The sequence below is a fragment of the Lycium ferocissimum genome, chromosome 6, assembly GCF_029784015.1.
Source record: "Lycium ferocissimum isolate CSIRO_LF1 chromosome 6, AGI_CSIRO_Lferr_CH_V1, whole genome shotgun sequence".
Lineage (NCBI taxonomy): Eukaryota > Viridiplantae > Streptophyta > Magnoliopsida > Solanales > Solanaceae > Lycium > Lycium ferocissimum.
This window is the reverse complement of record NC_081347.1, coordinates 70,472,323-70,495,144: the sequence shown is the minus strand read 5'-3', so window position 1 is coordinate 70,495,144 and position 22,822 is coordinate 70,472,323. Positions and strand designations below refer to the sequence as shown.

Here is a 22,822-nt window from a genome sequence, read left to right as displayed (position 1 = left end):
CTCCGTTGCATATTACTTAGCCACATTACTAAAAATATATGTAACAAATTACTTTTTCATTTACAAAATCAAAATAAAATTAATTAAGTCTTTCCCATCTTACCCTTAGTATTAAATGTTCTTGAAAATAGGGGTGTGCAAAAACCGGTTTCTCGATAAACCAAACCAATAAAAACGCTATTGGTTTATGATATGAGTTATTGGGTTAACAGTTTTGTAGAATTTTTTATTGGGTTATCGGTTCGGTTTCCAATTTTAAGGATTTAGTTAATGGTTAAACCGATAATCCAATAAGTTTATTAAAATTACCTTTTTATCCCTAATTATATATTAGTGGCTTTAAATTTTAATTTTTAAATACAAACCTATTTCTATATTACTTACGGCAGGCACCTTATTCTCTCAAAAGTCTCAATTCTCATATGAAGCAAGGGCTTACCACAAACACACTAATCCTCTCAAACTCTCATTCTCATATGAAACTAAGCCTTGCGATGCCTTCTGTGTCTATTTCTCTCTCTCACTTCTAAAATGAAGAATTGGGATTGGCCTTGTTTATGAACTGTGAACTTTTCTTGTTTTGTTTTTAAAAATAATGCATTTATAGCTTTTGTCTTGTAATTTGTATAGACTTTATGCAAGAAGGAAGTGTATATATGAACATATGAAAACAAGAGAAAATAAAAAAAATATAGCGAGCATTTTCTTATTGGTTACAGCGAAAATCGAATCGTTAAGGACCAAAACCGATAACGAATATGTTGGCGGTTTAGTTTTGATGTAGCATATTTACAAACTGAAAATCAATAAATCGAACCGCTAATTCACAAAACCGAACCGACCAATAAGCCCCCCTACTTAAAAATAGTCAATATTAATTAAAATATATTTATTTTAAAAAATAGAAATAAAGTAGTAAAATACATGATTTCTAAGGGCATCGAAAAGGAAATGTGGCAAGTAATATGGGACGGAGGGATTAATAAATAATCGGACAAGGGCCTAAAATATATACCGTAACTATTAGAATTGGGTGTTAAAAAACTACCTCCATCCACCTTAGGCCCCCCTTGATATCCACCATTTAGCAATAGGGCCAAACAAGCCCCCAAATACCCCCGCCATCCACCTGTTGTTTAATATACCCTTATTTTCTAATAGCCCATTCTACACCTTTTTGTCCATCTTTCTCAATTTACATCGTTAAGCTTCTATTTTATTAGATTATTAATTATATATTTTTTTTATCACAACTTGTAGTCAAATTTCTTGATAATCTCTATTACTATTATTACTTTTATTATTACTATTATTATTATTAATAATAATAATAATCTTGAACTTGGACGGATTTTTCGAATAGATTCGGGTCCAAACTTCTGTCATTTTGTTCTTGGCATATTAGATGAAAAAAGGAAAGTTTCGATTTCACAATTAAGGAGGATATTAAGCTATGATTTTTATGATTACTAGTAAGAAATTAAGGTGAATGAATTAAGGAAAGAAAGTGGAATTGAAAAGAGAATTTTCAAACTAGAATAAATGAAAGGATATAAAAGGCACAAATAAAGGGATTTTGTAGCCGTGGAATTTGTGTTAGAATCTCTCCGATGTTTGATTTTTTTAGAGATGACGGGTCTTGGGAATTTTGAGTAAATAACAATGAGCTATGGATATTTGGTTTTGGGGGTAACTTTCAATGCCTTTATTTTTAGTTGGAAAGGGATTATGGGCTAGGTAGAAACTTTAGGAAATGGGTGAAAAAAATTTATTTGGTTTATTTGGGGAATATAGTAATTTCAAATAGATTTTCATAATGCTAATAAAAGTAGAGGGAGGGACAAAATATTTTGGTAAGTAGTTTTATCACTTGTAATAGTAAAGTAATCATAGAAATATAACAACAACTATAAGTGTGACGCTAATTCAAAAAATATGTTTAAATAAATATTTATAGAGAAGACAAATAGGATTAACACTAGAATCAAGCCAGAAGGAGAATAAATGCATGAGCGATTTTTTTTTTCTAGTAAAACGAAAAGATAGTAGCAGCAGTAGCAGTAGCAATAATAATGATGATGATAATAGTACTAATAATAATAATAATAGTGATAATAATAATAGTGATAATAATAATAATAATAATAATAGTAATAGTAATAATAATAGTAATAGTAATAATAATAATAATAATAATAATAATAGTAGTAGTAGTAATAGAGATCATCAAGAAATTTAACTATAGGTTGTGATAAAAAAAATATAATTAATATTAAAATAGAAGCTTAATAGACTTTATGTAAATTGGACAAAAAAGGATGGATAACAAACCAGTCACTTAGAAATAAGGGTATATTAAAAGCAAGTTTTGATTTAGCTATTTACCAAGGTGGATGTCATCCCCTATTTAGGAGCTCAAAGGTGAATGACGGCAGGTTATTTAGTCAATGGATATATTTATTTTTATAACAATGGGAACACCAAAACCTTGAGGAATTTTAGGCCTTTTTCCCGATAAATAATTAACCCGTATGGTTATCGGGTATTACACATGAAATATATCGGGTAAAGCCCGTTTAGTTATTTAGGTTTTCCGATTCTTCTACGCCTTTCTTGCGTCTCTCATACTGCCAGGTTCTTACCAGGTATAATACCTACGCTCTTTCTTTCAACTCACCATCGCCTTCTATGAAGCTTTAATCACACTATTCAACTCTCATATCTTTTATTGAAAAAAAGAAAAAAAGAACGAATTTTAATCTTCAAGATCTCAACCTTTTTTCAGTTTTTTATGTTAGTATTTATATAGCAAACCCAACTAATTTGGGATTGACGTGTAATTGATTGATTAATCAAACATCTCAGCTTTTGTAGCGCAAGTTGTTCGTTTTTGCTAATTTGGGTTGGTTTCTTTTCTGTTTTTTGTTTGTTGTGGAAGGATGGATGATTTGCTTATTGGATTTTTTTTTTTTTTTTTTTTTTTTTTTTTTGATATGTCTGGTCCAGGTGTTATCCTAAAACATGACATTTGTTTCAACTTTCAAGAAACCTATATGTTTTATAAAAGCTTATAGCCTGGAGTCTTTAATCTGCTGAAATGTTTTCTATTGTTAATATATATGGTCTATTGTTAGGAGTGATGTAAGGTTGGTTAAGTTGTCAGCTGAGTTTTACCCGTCATGTCGGTATTTGTTTGCAGGAAACCTATAGATTTATAATGCTTTGCTTATAAAGAAACGGGCAAGTTAGTGAGTAGCTGAGAAGAAGTTGTTAACCTTTTCATACATAAACTGAGTTTACATTGTTACTTGAGCTGAGTTCTGATTCTGAGAGCTATTGGAAAAAATTGTTCTTGTTATAAGTGTCGAATTCAAAGTTTGTGTTCATGTTAGTAGTGTTTTTGTTTTCAAGGTTCATTGTGATCTTCACTTTACAATCCCTTGATGGCGCAGCTTGATGAGAATGTTTTGATGCAGGTGAATTCTTTGTGTTCTAATGTTATTATAACAAACCATTCACTTCCGTGGAAAGTAAAAGCAAGTCTGCTTGGTTGGTGTCATCCCCTTTAATCTTTGTCCTCCTAGTCAGTGCTCGTCCCCGATAACAATGGGAACACCAGAAACCTCTCGTGAACCTTGCCCTGACCGTATACTTGATGATGTTGGCGGAGCATTTGGTATGGGTGCTGTTGGAGGTGCAGCTTTCCACTTCATAAAAGGCACATATAACTCACCAAAAGGTGAGCGCTTGATTGGTGGTACACAGGCAGTGCGCATGAATGCTCCTCGTATTGGTGGTAGTTTTGCTGTGTGGGGTGGACTATTCTCCACATTTGATTGTACAATGGTTTATCTAAGGCAGAAAGAAGATCCTTGGAACTCGATTATTGCTGGTGCAGCAACTGGTGGATTTCTACAAATGCGACAGGGATTAGGTGCTGCTTCTAGGTCAGCAATGTTTGGTGGAGTTCTACTTGCATTGATAGAGGGTGCTGGAATTATGTTAAACAAAGTCATGAGTGCTCCCCAGAATTTCCCGCCCATGGAAGAGCCACTACCAAATGTCCCTGGAGTGCCCGGGTATCCACCCGGGCAGCTTCCCGGTCAAGCTCCAGTAAGTATGGATGGTATGATGGCAGAATCTTCAGCACAATCCTCTTCTTCCTGGTTTGGAGGACTTTTTGGCAGTGGAAAGAAGGAGGAGCCAGCGACAAGCAGTGGTAGCAAGACACAGGTTTTAGAGAGCTTTGATGCTCCTAGCCCACCTACCTTCGAATATAAATGAGTTTAAGAGATGATTTAATTTTCAGGTTAGTTAATGTTATTATCTTTATTATTTGGATTCTTTATGTATTTGGACTAGTATTGACTTCTTATCAGTGTGGCTAAGGTTTTGTTATGTTTCGTGGAAAAGTTGGTTTTCAGAATAAATGTCTTCCGTCAAGAACAGTTATGCACTCTCTATAGAAACTGTGCGGGAAAAAGGAATTAACTCTTGCTTTAGATGTATTGACATGCTTTCTCTGTATGAAGATTACCATAATAATAAGAATTAAAATACTTGTTATTGACTGCTATTGTAAAGCTGTTATGTCCTGCTGTTAATTAGATGTGCTATGATCTTGGTGTATTTGTATCTTGTAGATTCTTGAATTTATTCAACTTATATGACATGTCTGAAATGAACTTTTGTTCCTGCGGAAAACTGTATTCATCTCTCGGAGATGCCCCACCATTGTTGCCTACACTATAACTTTTTAGCACATCGCAATATTATGTTAGGTGTAATATAGGGAATTCTTATATGCAACATGAGTTTTTTCTTTCTTAAAAATGGAGAAGAACATAGATAGCTAATTGCACATTTCGTAATGTGTAATTACTTGTCAGCACACTCTTTTTGCTCACACTTCCGATTTTTTTTTTGTGTTTGCACTTTTTGGGATAAAATGCTGCACCTCTTATCTAATGAGGTTTCTATCTTCTAGCTGTTGTGCGAAAAGCAAACCTTAAGTTCTCTCTTTCTTCTTCCTCCCTGTCTCATTCTTCCAGCACCGGAACCATGAATTTCTTTCTTTACCTCTCTATTGTACTCCAGCAGTGCAGGTCTCCTCTTCTCTAACAAGATACTTTAGGTTCTCCGCTTCCTCTAAGATTCCAGTATTTTCTGTTTCCGCCTTGCTTTCGGTTGAAGCAGAAGATATCTAGTAGCAGAGGTCTCTATTCTGTGTGTGTCCTCTCTGTTTTTTTTTCTTTTGTTATTTTTAATATGTGTGGATTCTAGTTTCTGAGCTTCTGTGGTGTGCTCCGGTCTGAATTTTTTCAGCTACGTCTGGAAAGTTCAAAAATAAAAAAAAAAGAAAAAAAAAAAGAAAAAAAGAGAGAGGTGGGCTGGCGGGCGGGGGGCATCAGAAGGAATAGCTTATCCCTGAAAAATCTAATGTAAGACGTATTGGTAACACAAGGTACGAGGTCTTAAACTCAAATCCCAGTAGATGTATAAACATTAGGTGATTTTTCCCCATCTGTTCAAGCCTTGGTGGACGGAGTTTCCGGTACTTGTGCTAGTGGGACTTGGGAGATAGCAGGTACCCCGTGGAATTAGTCGAGCTGCGCGCAAGCTGGCTAGGACACCTCGGTTATTAAAAAACATATGACTTCCTCAAAGATCCTGGATTGATGCAGGGTATTTAATGCTATGTCTCTTTTGTTGCTTGACATATTTTTTTTGTTTCTTGTATCTTTATCCTAGATTTCAATGCTATGAACAATTTATAATCGAAACATTTGCTTGAATCCGTTTTGTAGGGGGGAGCATTTTGGTGGTCAGTACACTTGTCAAGCTTCTTGATCCATGCCAATTTTGGGGCTATTATTTGGCTTATTATGGATCTTAATGACATAGTGGGCTTTTTGGTTGAGGCAGTTAAATCTACAGTACTTGATTTGAAAGTAATATTGCATCATAGGTTTGTTATTTTTATTAGCTTTTGATTATTGGATGAGTTGACAACTTCTGTTCAATCCTAAATAATCAAACAAATGGGAAAACTATATGGTGCGTTTGTGGTTGTATATGGAAACGCCTGTTTGGGTAGCATATAATTATCCTTTTGCAGGGTCATTTTTTCTGGATGGGCATGTTTTCCCTGGCATTCTGAAATTTCCCAGGCTACAGTAAATCTTATATCTTGTGATACTTCTTGTAGTGTATGCTTTTTTTTTTTTTAAAAAAAGGAAACCATGTCTAGATAGTTAAACCTTTTCTTAGACAGAAATACCTCTAGAGGCGCCTCGAGGGCTTTGGTTCAATGGTAGGGAAACGTGTGATGCGTGAGTGAGACACTCGTTATGTTCGTATTTAAGTTGAGAGGAGGTTAGAGAAGCGGATCCATACTTTCCAGAGTTTTTGACCCCTTGTGGGCGTAGTGAGTCGATCTTTAGAGTTGAAAGAAAGAAAAGGGTTAAAATTTACGAGTAGCTACTTTTCAACTCGTGTAATTGAAAAATAGTTGTTTTAGTTTCAACTCCTACAAGTGAAATTCATGTGGGCAGAGTGAGTTGATCTAGATGCCCACTAGAGTTTAAAGAAAGAAAAGGGTTAAAATTTACAACTAGCTACTTTTCCACTCAGTGTAATTGAAAATTAGTTATTGTAGTTTCAACTTCTACAAGCGAAATTCACTTATAGAGGTTGCAACTCCAGGACAATGATTATTTTTCGACTAAATAACCTAAAAATGGTTAGCATGCAGTTCTAGCATCGGCAAAACTGCATTTCTACAAATTTGCTATATTCTTTAAGGAACGAATCAGTGATTTTGTATTCTTGACGTTGCAAATGTCTATTCAACAGCAAAAACACTAGTGCTTGCAGGTATCTCTTACGGGGAAGATTAGACATTAATGTTTAGTCAAGATTCCTCCCTATTAATGCTAGAAAAAGTTTATAAACCATGTCAAATGGAATTGTACTTGACACATATTATTCTTCAACCAAATTGTATTTTCTACTTCACAGACCTTCTAAAATCCGTAGATATATTCAAGTGTAGTATAGAGAAATTACCTCTGAAAGTCAAAAACCTTAAGTCGATGGGTTATACTGAAACTACGACCAAAATGCCATATATGCTTTTCCCTTCCGATAAAAAATAATGTCTGTTTAGCTATTTGCACGCCTCTTAAGAATAACTTCTAAAAAAAAAATAGGTAATTTGACGAAACTGCTCCTAATTAAGTAGGTATTGAGATTCGATCACATAGCACTTAATAGGGATAAATTTGAAAAAAAATAAGATTAATTTTTTTTTTCATTTAATAAGTGGATACTCTTTTTGATCCAAATAAAAAAAGGCTAAGCGGACACTTTTTGATCTAGGGGGTTTCCTTAATGTTCAATTAATGTTTCATTTTGGTCAATGAATTTGAAAATTTCGATTGACAGAAATAAAACGGATAACGTTTTTGTTACGTTGGATATTTAATAAAACTTGATAAATGGAGAATCTTTTGGTAGTGAAAATATTAATTAGTCTTTTTTTTTTTTCTCCTTTTCAAAAAGCTACAAATCTGCACTCGTATCATCTGAAACCCAACAACTTGGCAATTTATAGACTTTTCGTTTAATATTACTCATTGTCTTTAAGAAAAAGTCTCATTTTGCCATAATACACTCTATGTCTATTTGGAGAAAATATTTATCCGAATTGACTTATATTTCTAATATTATCTGAAATGGCCTTTGTATACATTATTATACAGGTTTATATATTGTCCACAATAAATATATAATGTTCTATATCATATGTATAAACACTGTTGCAAAAATAAAATAAAAATAAAAGGCTATGCTGATATAAATTAAAAATATGATTACATGGATGTAATATTTTATGCTGGATTGTATATTATTGAAATTATCCCAATTTTAAAGCGTAACTAGAAGTTATGGAGTAAATTTGAACTATTTTCTCAAAGATTTGGATATATGAAGCCCACCTATCTCACGCTAGAGCTTTGTTAATAGCAAGGTAAAAACCAACATGAAAATAAGTAAGCGGAAGAAAATAGAAATAATGTAAGTCTCACAATAATAATATAAAGTGCGGAAAGTAGTGAAATACAACCCCAGTATGGTGGTTTGCTCATACAAGAGCTTTACTAACTTATAAGTCTGAATAATACATCTCAATTCATGTCCCGAAATAGGAAGTAAGACAAAGCAATAAAGAGGAGTCTTCGGGCAGCGAATGTCATCATGCTCACCCTGAATGGACTCAACAAAGAAACTCGAAAATCAACCACGAGGAGATGAAGTGAAACCTGGCAAGTACTCTGCATCCATAAAAGAATACAACAAGTGTAGGTCAGTACAAATAACAAGTACTGGTAGGTATCATAGGCCGACTAAGACTAGCTAATGTATATGAAGACAATAAAGCAAGAATAACACGCAAACAGTAAAGTACAACTCATTACTAGACAAGTATCCACAATACCAATCACAACCTATGTTACAACATCTAAGCCCAAATGTTCCAAGCTTTAGAATAATCACCTAAGACCAAACTATGACTACGGTATCCCGTCCCTATTTAGTCATTTACAAGGATCCCAACACAATCCCTATCAAATCCAACAACAATCCAAATCACGCTCAAAGACGTAAGAGAGATAACAACATGCAATAGAAATATATGCCAAGTCTCAGTATATCAACTCTGAATCCGTCAATCACAACCATATCACACATCTAAACCCAATGGTGCCAAGTCTCAGAGATTTCAATCACAAGTATATGTCGTAATCAACCAAGAGAGATGATAAGATGCAATGCAAGATGTATATGATATGTAGGCAATGCATATACTCTACACATGTACTTTGATGACGGAACATCATGTCACGGTAGCACAACCCATGGGGGATCTGCGAAGTCCATGTACCGGTCACTCCGCACGTAGTCCAGAGATGACTCAACGTGCAATACCAGTCACTCCGCACACAACCCAGAGATGACTCAACATCCAATACCAGTCACTCCGCACACAGCCCAGAGATGACTCAATATCCAATATGGGTCAGATAGATAAGTGTTTCCGTATCAGTCACTCCGCACACAGCCCAGAGATGACTTAATATCCAATATGTTTAGGAAGAATACTTGTCATTTCGTACACAGCCCAGAGGTGACTCGTATCAACATGTCTCAATGCATATATCAAGGCAATATCAATATATCATGGAAATGAGTATGAATACAATGCAAGTGTAATATCAATAAACCAAATCAATCCCAAATAGTACCACACATGGGCACATAAGTAATATTATCAATAAGGCTATACACAATAAGCCACAATAGACTCACAGTTCTTATCTCGATATCAACAAAGCAAGGTACCACAGTATCATAATCATGATATATAACTAACCACCAATATCCTATATCTCATCGTGGCGACGAGCCAACAAGTACATAGAATAGATAAGTCAACAACGCAACAACGTGGCTAGCCCCCAAATCATACAAAAAGCCCAACCTAAGGCAATATCCATCCCAAACTTCATACCCGAAGGTTTTACATGCATTCTCCGACAATATCATCTAAACATACGCTTCGCTAATCGAAGTGCCACCATAAGGTAAATCGTAACCTAACTGGAAAGTCGAACAGCAAACTCGCATGATCAAACCTTAGTCTTGCCCTTCCTTTGTGCCTTTGTGCCTCGTGATAGTGAAAGTCTAATCATATCCGAATAGCGAATTAGAATTAAGAAGAATCAATACTCACAACCTTATTTCTATTCAAGTCCCAAATCCTAGCTCACAGAATGGGAAAATGAGCCTTTCAAGGGTAAAATAGGAAATTCGAAGGTCGAATAAGAATTTCATACTCTAGGTGATCAGTTCTCATCAAACATTAGCTAGATTAACTCATTTATTAGGGAAATTCGGATTCTAGATGAAACCCCTAAATTTTGTACAAACCCTTAACTTAAAATCCCACAAACTGGTCACTAGTAATAAAGGAATCATGTTTATGTAGTTACTAATCGATAATTTCATACTTAATCAAGCCGAATCCACCAACAAATCAAGATCTTATAATAAAAAACTCATTAGAGGAAGAAACCCAAAAACCCTCTTTAATCTTCAAGTTAATCACCAATAATGGAAGTATAAGCTTATTAACAATGAATTCATCAATTTCCTATGGTTAAACTAACCAATTTCATCATCAGTTTCCCATTAGGAAGTATAAAACCCTTAAAACCCCATTTTATTCATCATGTTCTATGAATTTACTACCATGGATTCGTACTTAGGGAAGGTAAATGAAAGGAATAGAGATTAGGGAATTTACCCTCATGAGAAATCTGACCCAACTCTTCTCAAATCGCTTCCAAGATGCTAAGGAATTGTTATATTAAGAATGGGAGGAATAAGGATTTTCAAAGGGCATTTAAATAAGAAAATGTCGGGCCATTTTTGTAGCACCGCTCTTGCGGTCAAGAGGCCGCCCTTGCGGCACCGCTATTGTGGTTCCACCATTGCTTTTGCGGCTACCTGACACAAAATTTCTGGTGTCTTCCAAACTTGGAATCGACACCCGGAACCACCCCGGAACCTCCCGGACACAAACCAAATATGCACACACATGTAAAATCGCGCTACGAACTCACCCGCGCACTTAGAATTCTCAAAAGGAGCCTTATTGAACAAGTCAACCCCCAAAAGCCTAAAAAGCAACTTTCCAACCTAAGTCCCAAAACGCAACCGAGTGCATTGAGAACCAAATCAAACCCAACAATTAGTCACAAATGATCATCCGGACCTCTCGAAATTGATGAATTTTCGAAAAAGGTCCATTTACCCAAAAGTCAACTATGAGTCAAACAATTTTCACTTAAAAGCTAACTTTTCCAAAAGTCACATCACAACTCACTCTCATACCCAGAGAACCGTGCCACCTGTCCCCGCAGGTCAAAATTGTACTAAGAAAGCTCGGGGATGGGTCAACGGGGGGAAAATAGTCAAAACTTAATAACGACCTAACGGGTCGTTACACTTCTTTCATTAATCTATTTAATTTTATTTTTTATTTATCTAACATTTTGCATTTTAATAAAATAATGATAATATATAGACAAAAAAATCAGAAACACGAAACATTCTAAATTATGTATCTAGTGATGACATACCATCATGTATCTCACCTTAGAAAAATCACAAAAATGCTTTAAAATAAGTGTTGCTCAAGTGGTCTACTATTTTTATCATCGGTATCACTTACTAGTAATTGTAAAAATTGTGTATATTATTTGGTCGGTTTGGTTCGATTTTTTCATCAGTTTGTTTCTAATAAAACTAAACCAAATCAAATATTGTCGGTTTTTTAAAATTCAAACTCAAACCAAACCAAAATCGAAAGACTATCGATTTATTTAATCGGTTTGGTTCGATTTGCGGTTCGGATCAATTTTTAACCAAACCGTAAAAACCCTAATAAAAACCCTTTACTGTCCTATAAATAATAAATATTACAACGATCGGGATGAATCAAATTTAAAGTGAAATAGCAAGAATGCTGCTAACATTCAATGTGAAAATTCATTATTGATATATCATAATCCTCAAAATTCAAAAATGTAAATGAAGTTATTAATTAGACCCTTCTCATTACCAAAAATACCCAAACTTTCACTAAATTCAGTTTCCACGATCGGCCATTTGAAATTTATTTAATAACGATATTCGAATTTAAGTGTTAAAGCAAGAAAATTAAATTAAATTAAATCATAAATAAGAAAAACAAAAACTAGTCGTTTATATTGAACTTATGTGAAGTCTATATAAAGAAGACTACCGCATATAAGTGGGGTAACATCATCATTCATTTTTTTTTTTTTGGGGTTTCTTAAAGATTGTTTGAGTTACTTTTCAGTGTTGAACAACTTACTTAGTAGTTTTGCATTGTGATTTAAAGAATGGAGTCAATCTTGATTTGAAGAATCGAGTCGATCCGCAGTCTCGTGTTCAAGGATAATAATTGTTTGACGATAATGACATGATTTCAAAAGGTAAGTATTATTTTATTATTTTTTCCTTTGTATGCTAAGTTTATTTTTCTTATTCATTTTACAATCATGGGGTTGGGGAGACTAAATGACTATGGTATAATATATTTTTTTTGTATGTAGGTGGGTCCTACACTCATTAACTTTCCTTTTTTCTTTTTATTTTTGGCCTTATATAGGAAATCAAGAAGCAAGAAACTAATCAACCAAAACTCTTCGAGTCATGCATTAATCGCATCATCAATTTTCTCCATATTGTTGTATTTTTATCATGCTTATGTTCACCCAACTTAATGGAATGGTCGATTAGTTTAATTAATTAGCTTTTGAAGATTTTAAGGTTGAGATTTGATTTTGTTGTTCATCACAAATGTTACTGTATTTATATAATTCTTTTCATAGAAGATTAGTTAACTTTAACATGTCAAATATAAAAAAGAAAAACAAATTTTTTTCTTCTATTCAAAGATGAACAAGTCATCATGTGATCACTGCCAAAGAATGGGGAACGTCTCGAAAAAGGATGAAATGCCTCTCAGCTCAGCCATGCCCTTAAAGCTCCAAACTCTTACCCAGCATCCAGGACTGCAGTTGTGCCTCATGCCTACCATTCATAAACATTCCTCAACTGTGCAACCATATTTACATTTTGCCGATAATAGAGTAGGAAGAACATTAAAGTTTCTCCTTCTCGTACACAAGATACGTTGTTGAAGGGTTGAACTTCAAAGGATGAGAAAACTGCAATTTGTTCGTCAAAATAAGGCCAAAACCAGATTGTTATCATCAGCGAAAAAGAAAAAGAGAGGCTTGTAACCTGGAAATCACCTGAAAACTCAATGCAAACTCAGATTGGCCATTGTTTTCTCAGCAGAAAATGGAGCTAATTGAACATCTCTTGCAAGTGTAAAACCTTTAGTAGCGCCAAATCTTCATCGCATTAATTAATAGTAACATGACTTGAATTGCTAAAGACTCCCAATAAGTAGCTGCGTAAATTAGACTATACTCCAACCAACTTCTTTCCTCACTTTCTGCCCTTCATTATTTTCCTCACCATTTCTACCTCTTCCACCATTCCTACAGAACTATATAGGTCTGAGATTGCTATATAGTACCCATCATTTTCCGGTCGATTCAATGGCATGTTTTGCAATTCTTATACCCTTCTCAACTTGACTGTGAATTTTACAAGAACTTCGTAAAGAACCCCAGATAGCTGCATCTGGAGCAATTCCCATGGACAAAACCAAAGCTTCAGCGTCATCCAAATTACCCAAACGACCTAGAACTCCAGAAGATCAGCCATACAAGAATAGTGCTTCAGTGTGGGCGTCAAGGAATAGTCTTTCGTTATACTAAATATGGACTTTCCTTCTTCAACCAACCCTGCATGAGCACAAGCTAAAAGAACAGCAGGAAAAGTCAGTTCATTTGGCTAAATTTCCGTCTGTTCCATCTCTTTGAACATTTCTACAGCATAATTTGCTTCTCCATACATAGCATAGCCTGAGATCAGTCCGTTCCAAGAAACTATTGAAAAAATAAACTTGTTCACATTATTTAATTTGTTCACATTATATTTAATTTAGTTCATGAACTAGTAGATTAATGTATTAGGAGATACATGAATTGGTGGAACATTCTAGATTAGTCTAGTGAGTTCTTATTCATGTACTTGGAGGATATGAAGTGTAAAATTATTAATAGTGATACATGTATGCTAGGCTAGATACATGGATGAATTCATCTATAAATAGTCATGTAATCTAGCCATTTGAATCAAGCCAGGTTGAATAGAAAATCATCTTTCCTCCATTTATCTTCTAGTGATTTTTTAGTATTATTTGTGTTGTCTTGCTCTCCCAAATTTCCAACATTTGGTACCAGAGCCGATGTGTTTGAGAGACAACAAAACGTAGAGAGAAAATGACTAACACCAATGGAACTCCATTCCAAGTTTCGATGCTCACTAAAGAAAATTATGGAAGTTGGTGCGTCCGAATGAAGGCTTTGCTTGGAGCCTATGATGTATGGGAAATTGTGGAGAGTGGCGTTGATGAAGAAGATGATGCCGCTGCAACAAAGAAGAAAGACCAAAAGGCACTCACACTCATCCATCAAAGTTTGGATGAAAAGATGTTCGAGAAGGTTGCAAATACAACCAACTCCAAGCAAGCATGGGATATTCTTCAAACTTCCTTTAAAGGTTTGGACAAGGTGAAAAAGGTTCGTCTCTAAACCTTAAGAGGAGAATTCAAATCACTGTAAATGAAGGAATCCGAATCAGTTTCGGATTACATTTCAAGAGTCTTGGCGGTTGTCAATCAAATAAAGAGATATAGTGAAGAGTTGAATGATGATAGGGTCGCTGCAAAAATATTACGATCCCTAGATTCAAAATTTAATTATATTGTTGTTGCCATTGAAGAGTCCAAGGACTTGGACACCATGACCATAGAAGAATTCACGGGTTCTTTGCAAGCACGTGAAGAAAAGTTGAAGAAACCGAAACAAGAGTCGGTTGAACAAGCTTTGCAACCAAAACTTTCTTCGAAGGAGAAAGACGAAAGGCGTGGCTCACAACAAAGAGGTCGTGGGCGTGGAAGAGGTCGTGGTAGAGGAGGAAGAGGTGGTAGTCAACCTCCGACCAAAGAAAATAGAAGTCAAGACTCCAACCAAGAAAGGGCGCGAGAAGAGGTAGAGGATGGAGGTCAAATCAAGAAGGTATGCCAAATCAAATATTGAATGTTATACTTGTCATAAATATGATCATTTTTCCTGGGAATGTAAAAATAATTTGGAGGAGATAAATAATTTTGTGGAGAGCAAAAATGAAGATGAAGATGACATTTTACTCATGGCATGTAAAGAAGAAGAAAATGTAGAAAGAAATAAATGGTACCTTGATTCCAGTGCAAGCAGCCATATTTGTGGGAAGAAGCATTTATTTGCTGAGTTTGAGGAATTTAATGGAGGCAACATCGCTCTTGGAGACTCTTCAAAAGTTCAAATCAAAGGAAAAGGTACGATTTTAATTCGTTTGAAAGATGGAAGTCATCAATTTATCTCCAATGTCATGTATATATCGGAAATGAAAAGTAATAATTTGAGTGTGGGACAGCTTTTGGAGAAAAATTATGACATTCATTTGAAAGATAAAAAGTTGACTATGAAAGATGAAAATGGGAGATTGTTAGCCAAAGTTCCTATGGCTAAAAATAAAATGTTTGTTTTGAATCTTTAAAGTCATGTACCAAGGTGCTTATTTTCATGTGTCAAAGATTCATCTTGGCTTTGGCATATGAGATTTGGCCATTTGAATTTTGATAGTCTAAGGTTGATGAAAAAGGAAAATATGGTGAAAGGGTTGCCAACCATTAACCATCCTAATCAGTTTTGCGAAGGATGTCTTTTTGGAAAGCAGTCAAGGAAAAGCTTTCCCAGAGAGTCATTGACAACTGCACGGTGTCCTTTAGAGTTAATTCATATGGATGTGTACGGACCTATGAAGCCAACCTCACTTGGTAAAAGTAATTATTTCCTTCTCTTTATTGATGATTATTCTCAAAAACTTGGGTATATTTTTTGAAGGAAAAATCTGAGGTGTTTGAAAACTTCGGAAATCTTAAGAGCATGGTGGAGAAACAAAGTGGCTACCAAATAAAGTCACTTCGGTCCGATAATGGTGGAGAATTCACTTCAAATGAATTCAAGGCTTTTTGTGGAAAAAATGGAATGCATCATTTTTTGACCGTTCCAAGATCGCCTCAACAAAATGGCGCGGTGGAGAGGAAGAATCGAACTATTCTCAACATGGCAAGAAGTATGTTGAAGAGCAAAAATATGCCAAAGGAGTTTAGGACTGAAGCAGTTGCTTGTGCGGTGTATTTATCAAATCGGCGTCACACCAAAAGTGTTCGTGGCAAAACACCGCAAGAGGCTTGGAGTGGTTTCAAACCAAAAGTTGCTCACTTGCGAGTGTTTGGAAGCATTGCTTATGCACATGTGCCGAATGAGAAGAGATCTAAGCTTGATGAAAAAAGTGAGAGGTATGTTTTCGTTGGTTATGCGCAAAGATCTAAAGGGTATAAGTTATATAACCCAAGAAATGGCAAGGTTACCATAAGCACAGATGTTGAAGTTGATAAAGATAGTGCTTGGGAATGGAAATCTAAAGAGCAAGATTACTCTTTTAGTCCATTCCTTGATGATGAACATGATGTAGAAGTCATGGAGCAGCCTACTACACCACCTACAACACCTCCACCGCAAGTTCAAGAAGTTGAGGAATCAAGTTCAAGCAAAGGTACCTCGAAAGTCTAGTAGTCTTCGAGACTTGTATGACGCAATGTAAGTTAATAACGAAAATTTAAGTGATTTAACTCACTTTTGTTTATTGGTGGATAATGAGCCTGTAAGTTATGAAGATGCTGCCGGTAATCCAAAATGGAGAGATGCGATGGATGAAGAAATCAGGGCAATCAAGAAGAATGACACTTGGGAGTTGGTAAAACTTCCAAAAGGAAAAAGCACTATTGGAGTCAAATGGGTTTACAAGCTAAAGAAAAATTCCAAAGGAGAAGTAGAGAGGTACAAAGCAAGATTGGTAGCAAAGGGGTACAAGCAAAAGGCCGGTATTGATTATGATAAGGTGTTTGCACCAGTTGCTCGTTTAGAGACAATCCGCTTGATTATTTCTTTGGCAGCTCATAATCAGTGGAAAAACCATCAAATGGATGTGAAGTCGGCTTTCTTGAATGGGATTTTGGAGGAAGAAGTATACATTGATCAACCTTTGGGCTATAAGGTTGGAGGAGATAAAGATAAAGTGTTGAAATTGAAGAAGGCTCTTTATGGCTTGAAACAAGCTCCACGGGCTTGGAATTGTAGAATTGACAAATACTTCCAAGCAAATGGCTTTTTAAAGTGTCCACATGAGCATGCACTTTATGAAAAAATTAATGAAGATGGTGACACATTACTTGTTTGTTTGTATGTGGATGATTTGATCTTGACAGGAAATAATCCAAAGATGTTTGAAGAATTCAAGAAATCAATGACAAGAGAATTTGAGATGACAGACATTGGCCTAATGTCATACTATCTTGGCATTAAAGTGGAGCAAAAGAATGATGGCATCTTTATTTCTCAAGGAGAATATGCAAAGGAGATTCTCAAGAAATTTGAGATAGAGAATTGCAATCCTGTTAGCACCCCCGTGGATTGTGGAGTTAAATTGTCCAAGCGTGAAGATGGAGAAAATATCAATCCCACATATTTCAAGAGTCTTGCTGGAAGCTTAAGGTATTTAACTTGTACAAGACCCGATATTCTTTTTGGTGTTGGACTTGTCGGCCGCTTTATGAAAACTCCAACAACTTCTCATTTAAAAGCAAATTAAAAGAATACTCCGACATCAAAGGTACACTTGATTATGGAATTTTTATTCATCTTCCAAGGACTTCAAGCTTGTTGGCTATTGTGATAGTGATTGGGCTGGTGATGTTGATGACCGGAAAAGTAATACCAGGTTTGTTTTCCTTTTTGGAAATTCTGCATTTATATGGAATTCCAAGAAGCAACCAATTGTGACTTTGTCAACATGTGAAGCAGAGTATGTAGCAGTTTCTTCTTGTGTCTGTCATGCAATTTGGCTAAGGAGCTTGTTGAAAGAACTTCACCAACCACAAGAAGATGCAACTAAGATTTGTATTGATAACAAATCAGCCATTGCGTTGGCCAAGAACCCGATGTTTCATGAAAGGAGCAAACATATTGATACTAAGTATCATTTCATTAGAGATTGCATATCAAAGAAGGAGGTAGAGCTTGAGTTTATGAAATCTCAAGACCAAGTTGCGGACATTTTTACCAAGCCGTTGAAGATTGATATTTTTCGTAATGATGGCTCTTGGAGTAGTGAATCAAGTTTAAGGGGGGGATGTTGAAAAAATAAACTTGTTCACATTATTTAATTTGTTCACATTATATTTAATTTAGTTCATGAACTAGTAGATTAATGTATTAGGAGATACATGAATTGGTGAAAAATTCTAGATTAGTCTAGTGAGTTATTATTCATGTACTTGGAGAATGTGAAGTGTGAAATTATTAATAGTGATACATGTATGCTAGGCTAGATACATGGATGAATTCACCAATAATTAGTCATGTAATCTAGCCATTTGAATCAAGCCAAGTTGAACAGAAAATCATCTTTCCTCCATTTCTCTTCTAGTGAGTTTTGAGTATTATTTGTGTTGTCTTGCTCTCCCAAATTTCCAACAGAAACAAGATCTTTCTTTTCCATTGAATCAAATATTTCTCTGGACTTTGTTAGCTGTCAGCATTTCGCGTACATATCAGTCAACGCAAAGAGCAAGCAAAGTATTGTTTCCGAACCCAACTTCCTTAACGTATTCATGAACTTTCTCTCCTTTCTCCAAGCAAGATACTTGAGAAGAAGCAGAGAGCAAAATCACCAATGTTGCAACATTAGGCTTGTAATTTTCTGCCCTCATTTCATCAAAAAGGCCAAAGGCCTCTGCAATTTTTCCACAACTAATATAGGAAGTCATCATTGGGTTCCACGTAACAACATCCTTATTGGTCATACAAAGGACTCTCCATGATAAAGTTAGATGGCCAAATACATATCCAGCCCCTAAAACTAAAGAGTATACCTATTGAACACTTGAACTCTAGCCAAACTATACCTATTAGACATGAAACTAACAATCTCTCATAATAATTAAGTGTGTGATTCACACACGCTGTCACATGGAAAAGAAGCGAATCAGAAAATGACACATGGCAATTACTACTAAAAGGTTGTCCAAATCAGAGATTTGTTTCTTTCCCTCCTCTCCTCTTCTTCGCTTCACTCACCACCACCTTGTTCATTTACCAGGCGCTATCACCTCTGCAATTCACTTTCTTTTTCACTGACCATCACCGTAAGTCCACAATCATCACCTTATTTTACCAAAAGGTGTGGTGTTTGATAAAATTAAAAGACCTTGTAGAGAACTCATCAAAATGAGAAAAAATTGTTCTTGAAATTAAAATAACGAGTACCCAAAAAAAAGATTAGTCTAACTTTTTTATCATGCCATAGGCGCATAGCTTGATTGACAATGGTTACGGAGCTAACTAAAGAATTAGTGCAACAATTTATGGCTGAAAAGAGAAGGGAAGGGAAGAGGGCTAATGAAGTCATGGCTGAAGATTGATGCTCTTTTCCTTTCTTATGAGTTCTTTCTTTCTCTATGTGGGTGATACTTTATTCTTTTTCCCATTGATTTCTGGAGACGGAGGGTTATGAAAGTTAAGCGGCTGCGGGATGAGGCACGGCACGGTGGTGGAATTGAGGGTGACGAGATGTTTGTTGTAATTTGCAGCTGCCGGAGATGGTGGGTCTGAGAAAGGAAGAAGGAGATAGAAGTAAAAATAAATTTTTGGGTTCTTTCACGCGCTCAATAAGTGTGATGCACACATTGTGCCATGTCAGCAATGTGTATCTAATAGGTACAATTTGGATCAAGTTCGAGTGTTCAATAGGTACAGTGATTAGTTCAGATGTCTAAATGAAAAAATTTGACAAGTTTAAGGAGCCACATATGCATTTGGCCAAGTTAGATTTTTGCTTCTTCCGTACATATCTATTAGAGTATTGGCAGCAGAAACCACGCAAAAGACTCTTCATGATAAAGTTAGATTTTTGTTTCTTCCGTACATATCTATTAGAGTATTGGCAGCAGGAACATTTCCACACATAAGATTATTATTAACATAACAATGAAGAGATTGACCTAAATGGAACTCTTCCAACCGGGAGCAAAAAGAAATTACTGATATCAAGCTGTTGATATCAGATTCGATTCCCAAGTATTTCATTTCCCTAAATAAATTAATGCACTCGGCTTCTAATCCTGCCTTCAAATAGCCAACCACCATCGTGTTCCAATCCTCTGTGTTTTATCCATTTCCTCCATTAAATATCCTTTCTGCCAAATTCAAGAGCCTAAGCTTACAATACATGGCCAGTAATGCATTAGTGACCATGTCATCAACATCAGATGTTCTTCTCAAGATGAATCCATGGAAAGCCTTAGCTTCGGGAACATTCATTGCATTACCTAAACCAGAAAACACACAACTAATTACCATCCCATCTGGGGATATCCCAGTATCCTGTATTTTCAAGAACATATATACGCCCATATTTTGCATAAACGGCAATTACTGGTGTCCAAGAAACAAATCCTTCTCATCAACCGAACCACATTTTGAGTACATTGACAAAACAGAAGACTGACCTACTTGATAACAACCAAAACCATATTTCATTGCCAGGCCATGTAAGCACTTACCTTCTACCAATGCACCCAAATTTCCACAAGCTTGAAATTCAGCCTAACCACACCCTCACCATTCTTACACATCAAACAAAGATACTCCAACCCTTGTCCACTCTCCCCAATCTCTATATACCCTTTTATTACCGCAGTCCAAGAAACCACATCTCTCAGAGGCATTTCATCAAACACATTAGAAGCATACCCCATAAACCCGAGTTTCCAGTACAGACAAACCAAGGAAGATCCAACAGCAGCATTATCATGAAAAAGATTCAATTTTAAGACTGACCCATGAATCTTTTTTCCATTTTCAATCAACCCAAGTTCAGCAATAGCAGAAACAACCACTGTGATTAGGCAGTGCATTACAACCCCTCAAGTGATTCTGTGTAATACCCATTGGAAAAATAAGCTTTGATGATTGAATTCCAAAGAAAAGGGTCTTTAAAAGTGATGAAATCAAACACTTTTCTTGAAGAAATGAGGTGTTTGTTAGAGTAAAGAGATATAAGTTTTGCTGCTATGTAAACATTGTTGGTATGGCCAGTTGTGATTATGAAAGCGTGGGATTGAAGAAGGGTTTTGAGGAATGTATTGATTCGTTAGTAAAGATAGTTCAGTTTAGTTGTGAACATGGACAAGCGTACAATGAAAGCAAAAAGACGAAAAGATTTTAAGAGGAACTTTTTTTTATTATGTTAATTGGCCGATTAATTAATTCTACTTTTGCAATATCAAACTATCAAAGTCATAAAATTAGTCTGTATCAATAAAATTATTATAGAGTGACGCCTACCCGGTGCTAGAAGGTTGGAGGGAAAGTGTTATAAGCTTTGAATGGAAACCTCGGAAAACAGAAATGATAACTCTAAAGGCTCGTTTGGTTGGGAAACAAATTTATCCCGGGATTAGATATTTCACCCTCAAGGTGGGATAAAATAAGGCTACAATTCCGGGATAACTAATTCTTCTGAATTTTTATTCAAACCAAATATGGGATAAGGAGACGCTAAAATTTTATTCCGAGACTATTTTTGCTTATCCTTCATACCAAACGACCCCTAACTGTATTACGGACTAGTGAAACTCTTTGTCGTATAAGTAGCGACCTGCACCAGTGAGCTAATGATTGCCCTGTTGTCTCTTATTCGATGAAATTGAATTCTCGTGAAGATGCAAAGTGTCGACGTCTAGACGGTAAAATTTCCTGTGTTTTAACTGTAACTTCGTAGTGATAACCTTAACAAAAGATGTGTAGGATAGGCAAGGGCGTATTTACGTATAAATTTTAGGGGCCGTGGTCTTTCCACAACTAGATATTTTATGTACATTACTATTATATATAAGAGGGAATGTGAGGACTTTTGTAGTCCTCACAATAATTTCCCAAATTTTTAAAAACTTTTTCATTAATTACTTTTATGTCCTAATTTTATTTATTTAAGTCAATTTTTTTTATTTTTTGTTTTTAAAGTCTACTTTTCAAAAAGCTATCGAAAACTTTTGTAGTCCTTACAATAATTTTCAAATTTTTTTAAAACTTTTTAATTAATTACTTTTAGGTCCTAATCTTATTTATTTATGTCAATTTTTTTGTTTTTGTTTTTAAAGTCTATTTCAAAAGCTATCGAACCTCCTACCTCATTTTTCACGTTCTTTGATTTTTCGATTCGTGCTCGATATCCGCATTTAGCCCAATTAATCCAGATAATTCGACCGCATCGCGCCTATTCGGGGGAGCGCTTCCTCCAAAGATTTTTTTCCATATCCATGTTCGAACCCCCCTAATCCCTAATTAAGAGAGGTAAATAGCCCATGACAAGTTAAATTATGTATTTGTCTTAAAAGTTCATTAACTATGTATAGATTATTTATTTAGAATTAAATAACTTTTAAAATTAGGATACATAAGTTATAATGTCAAATTCTCGGGTCCAAATTTGATTTGAATTAAATAATTTCATCAAAATGGAAGTTAAAATATTAAAGGAGTGGAATGAAAATTTTGCTTTTATATAACTACCCACTTGTGACTACAATGGGTATATGGTTGTTGTTGTTGTTATTGTACACTCGTACTAACACAAATTATATTTCTTTAGTTAAAATATCTATTTTATATATTTTCACATAACTAGTATTTCTTAGAATTGGTATAATATTACTTGATAGCACCCATGCTACAAAAAGGCTTAATGATTCATTGGTAATTACTTCCTCTATTCCATAATAAGTGTCACCTTAGCAAAAAAATTGTGTCTCATAATAAATGTCACTTTAGAAAACCAAAACATAAATTGACTAATTTTTTTTTTCCAATTCTATCTTTACACAAAAATGACAAGTTAAAGTAACATCTAAATAATAATTTACATA

At 35.2% G+C, this 22,822-nt stretch overlaps 1 protein-coding gene and 1 pseudogene across 1 annotated transcript; one reads left to right on the top strand and one right to left on the bottom strand.

The window, feature by feature from the left end:
• The first annotated feature begins 2,520 nt into the window (after window positions 1-2,520).
• LOC132060268 (mitochondrial import inner membrane translocase subunit TIM17-2-like) lies at window positions 2,521-6,059 on the top strand. Its single transcript, XM_059453224.1, has 3 exons — window positions 2,521-2,645; window positions 3,477-4,309; window positions 5,808-6,059. The coding sequence occupies exon 2, from the start codon at window positions 3,607-3,609 to the stop codon at window positions 4,282-4,284; it is 678 nt and encodes a 225-aa protein (XP_059309207.1). The 5' UTR covers window positions 2,521-2,645; window positions 3,477-3,606; the 3' UTR covers window positions 4,285-4,309; window positions 5,808-6,059.
• A 7,022-nt stretch (window positions 6,060-13,081) lies between these two features.
• Window positions 13,082-21,045, bottom strand: LOC132060270 (pentatricopeptide repeat-containing protein At4g39952, mitochondrial-like; annotated as a pseudogene).
• Window positions 21,046-22,822: the final 1,777 nt, after the last annotated feature.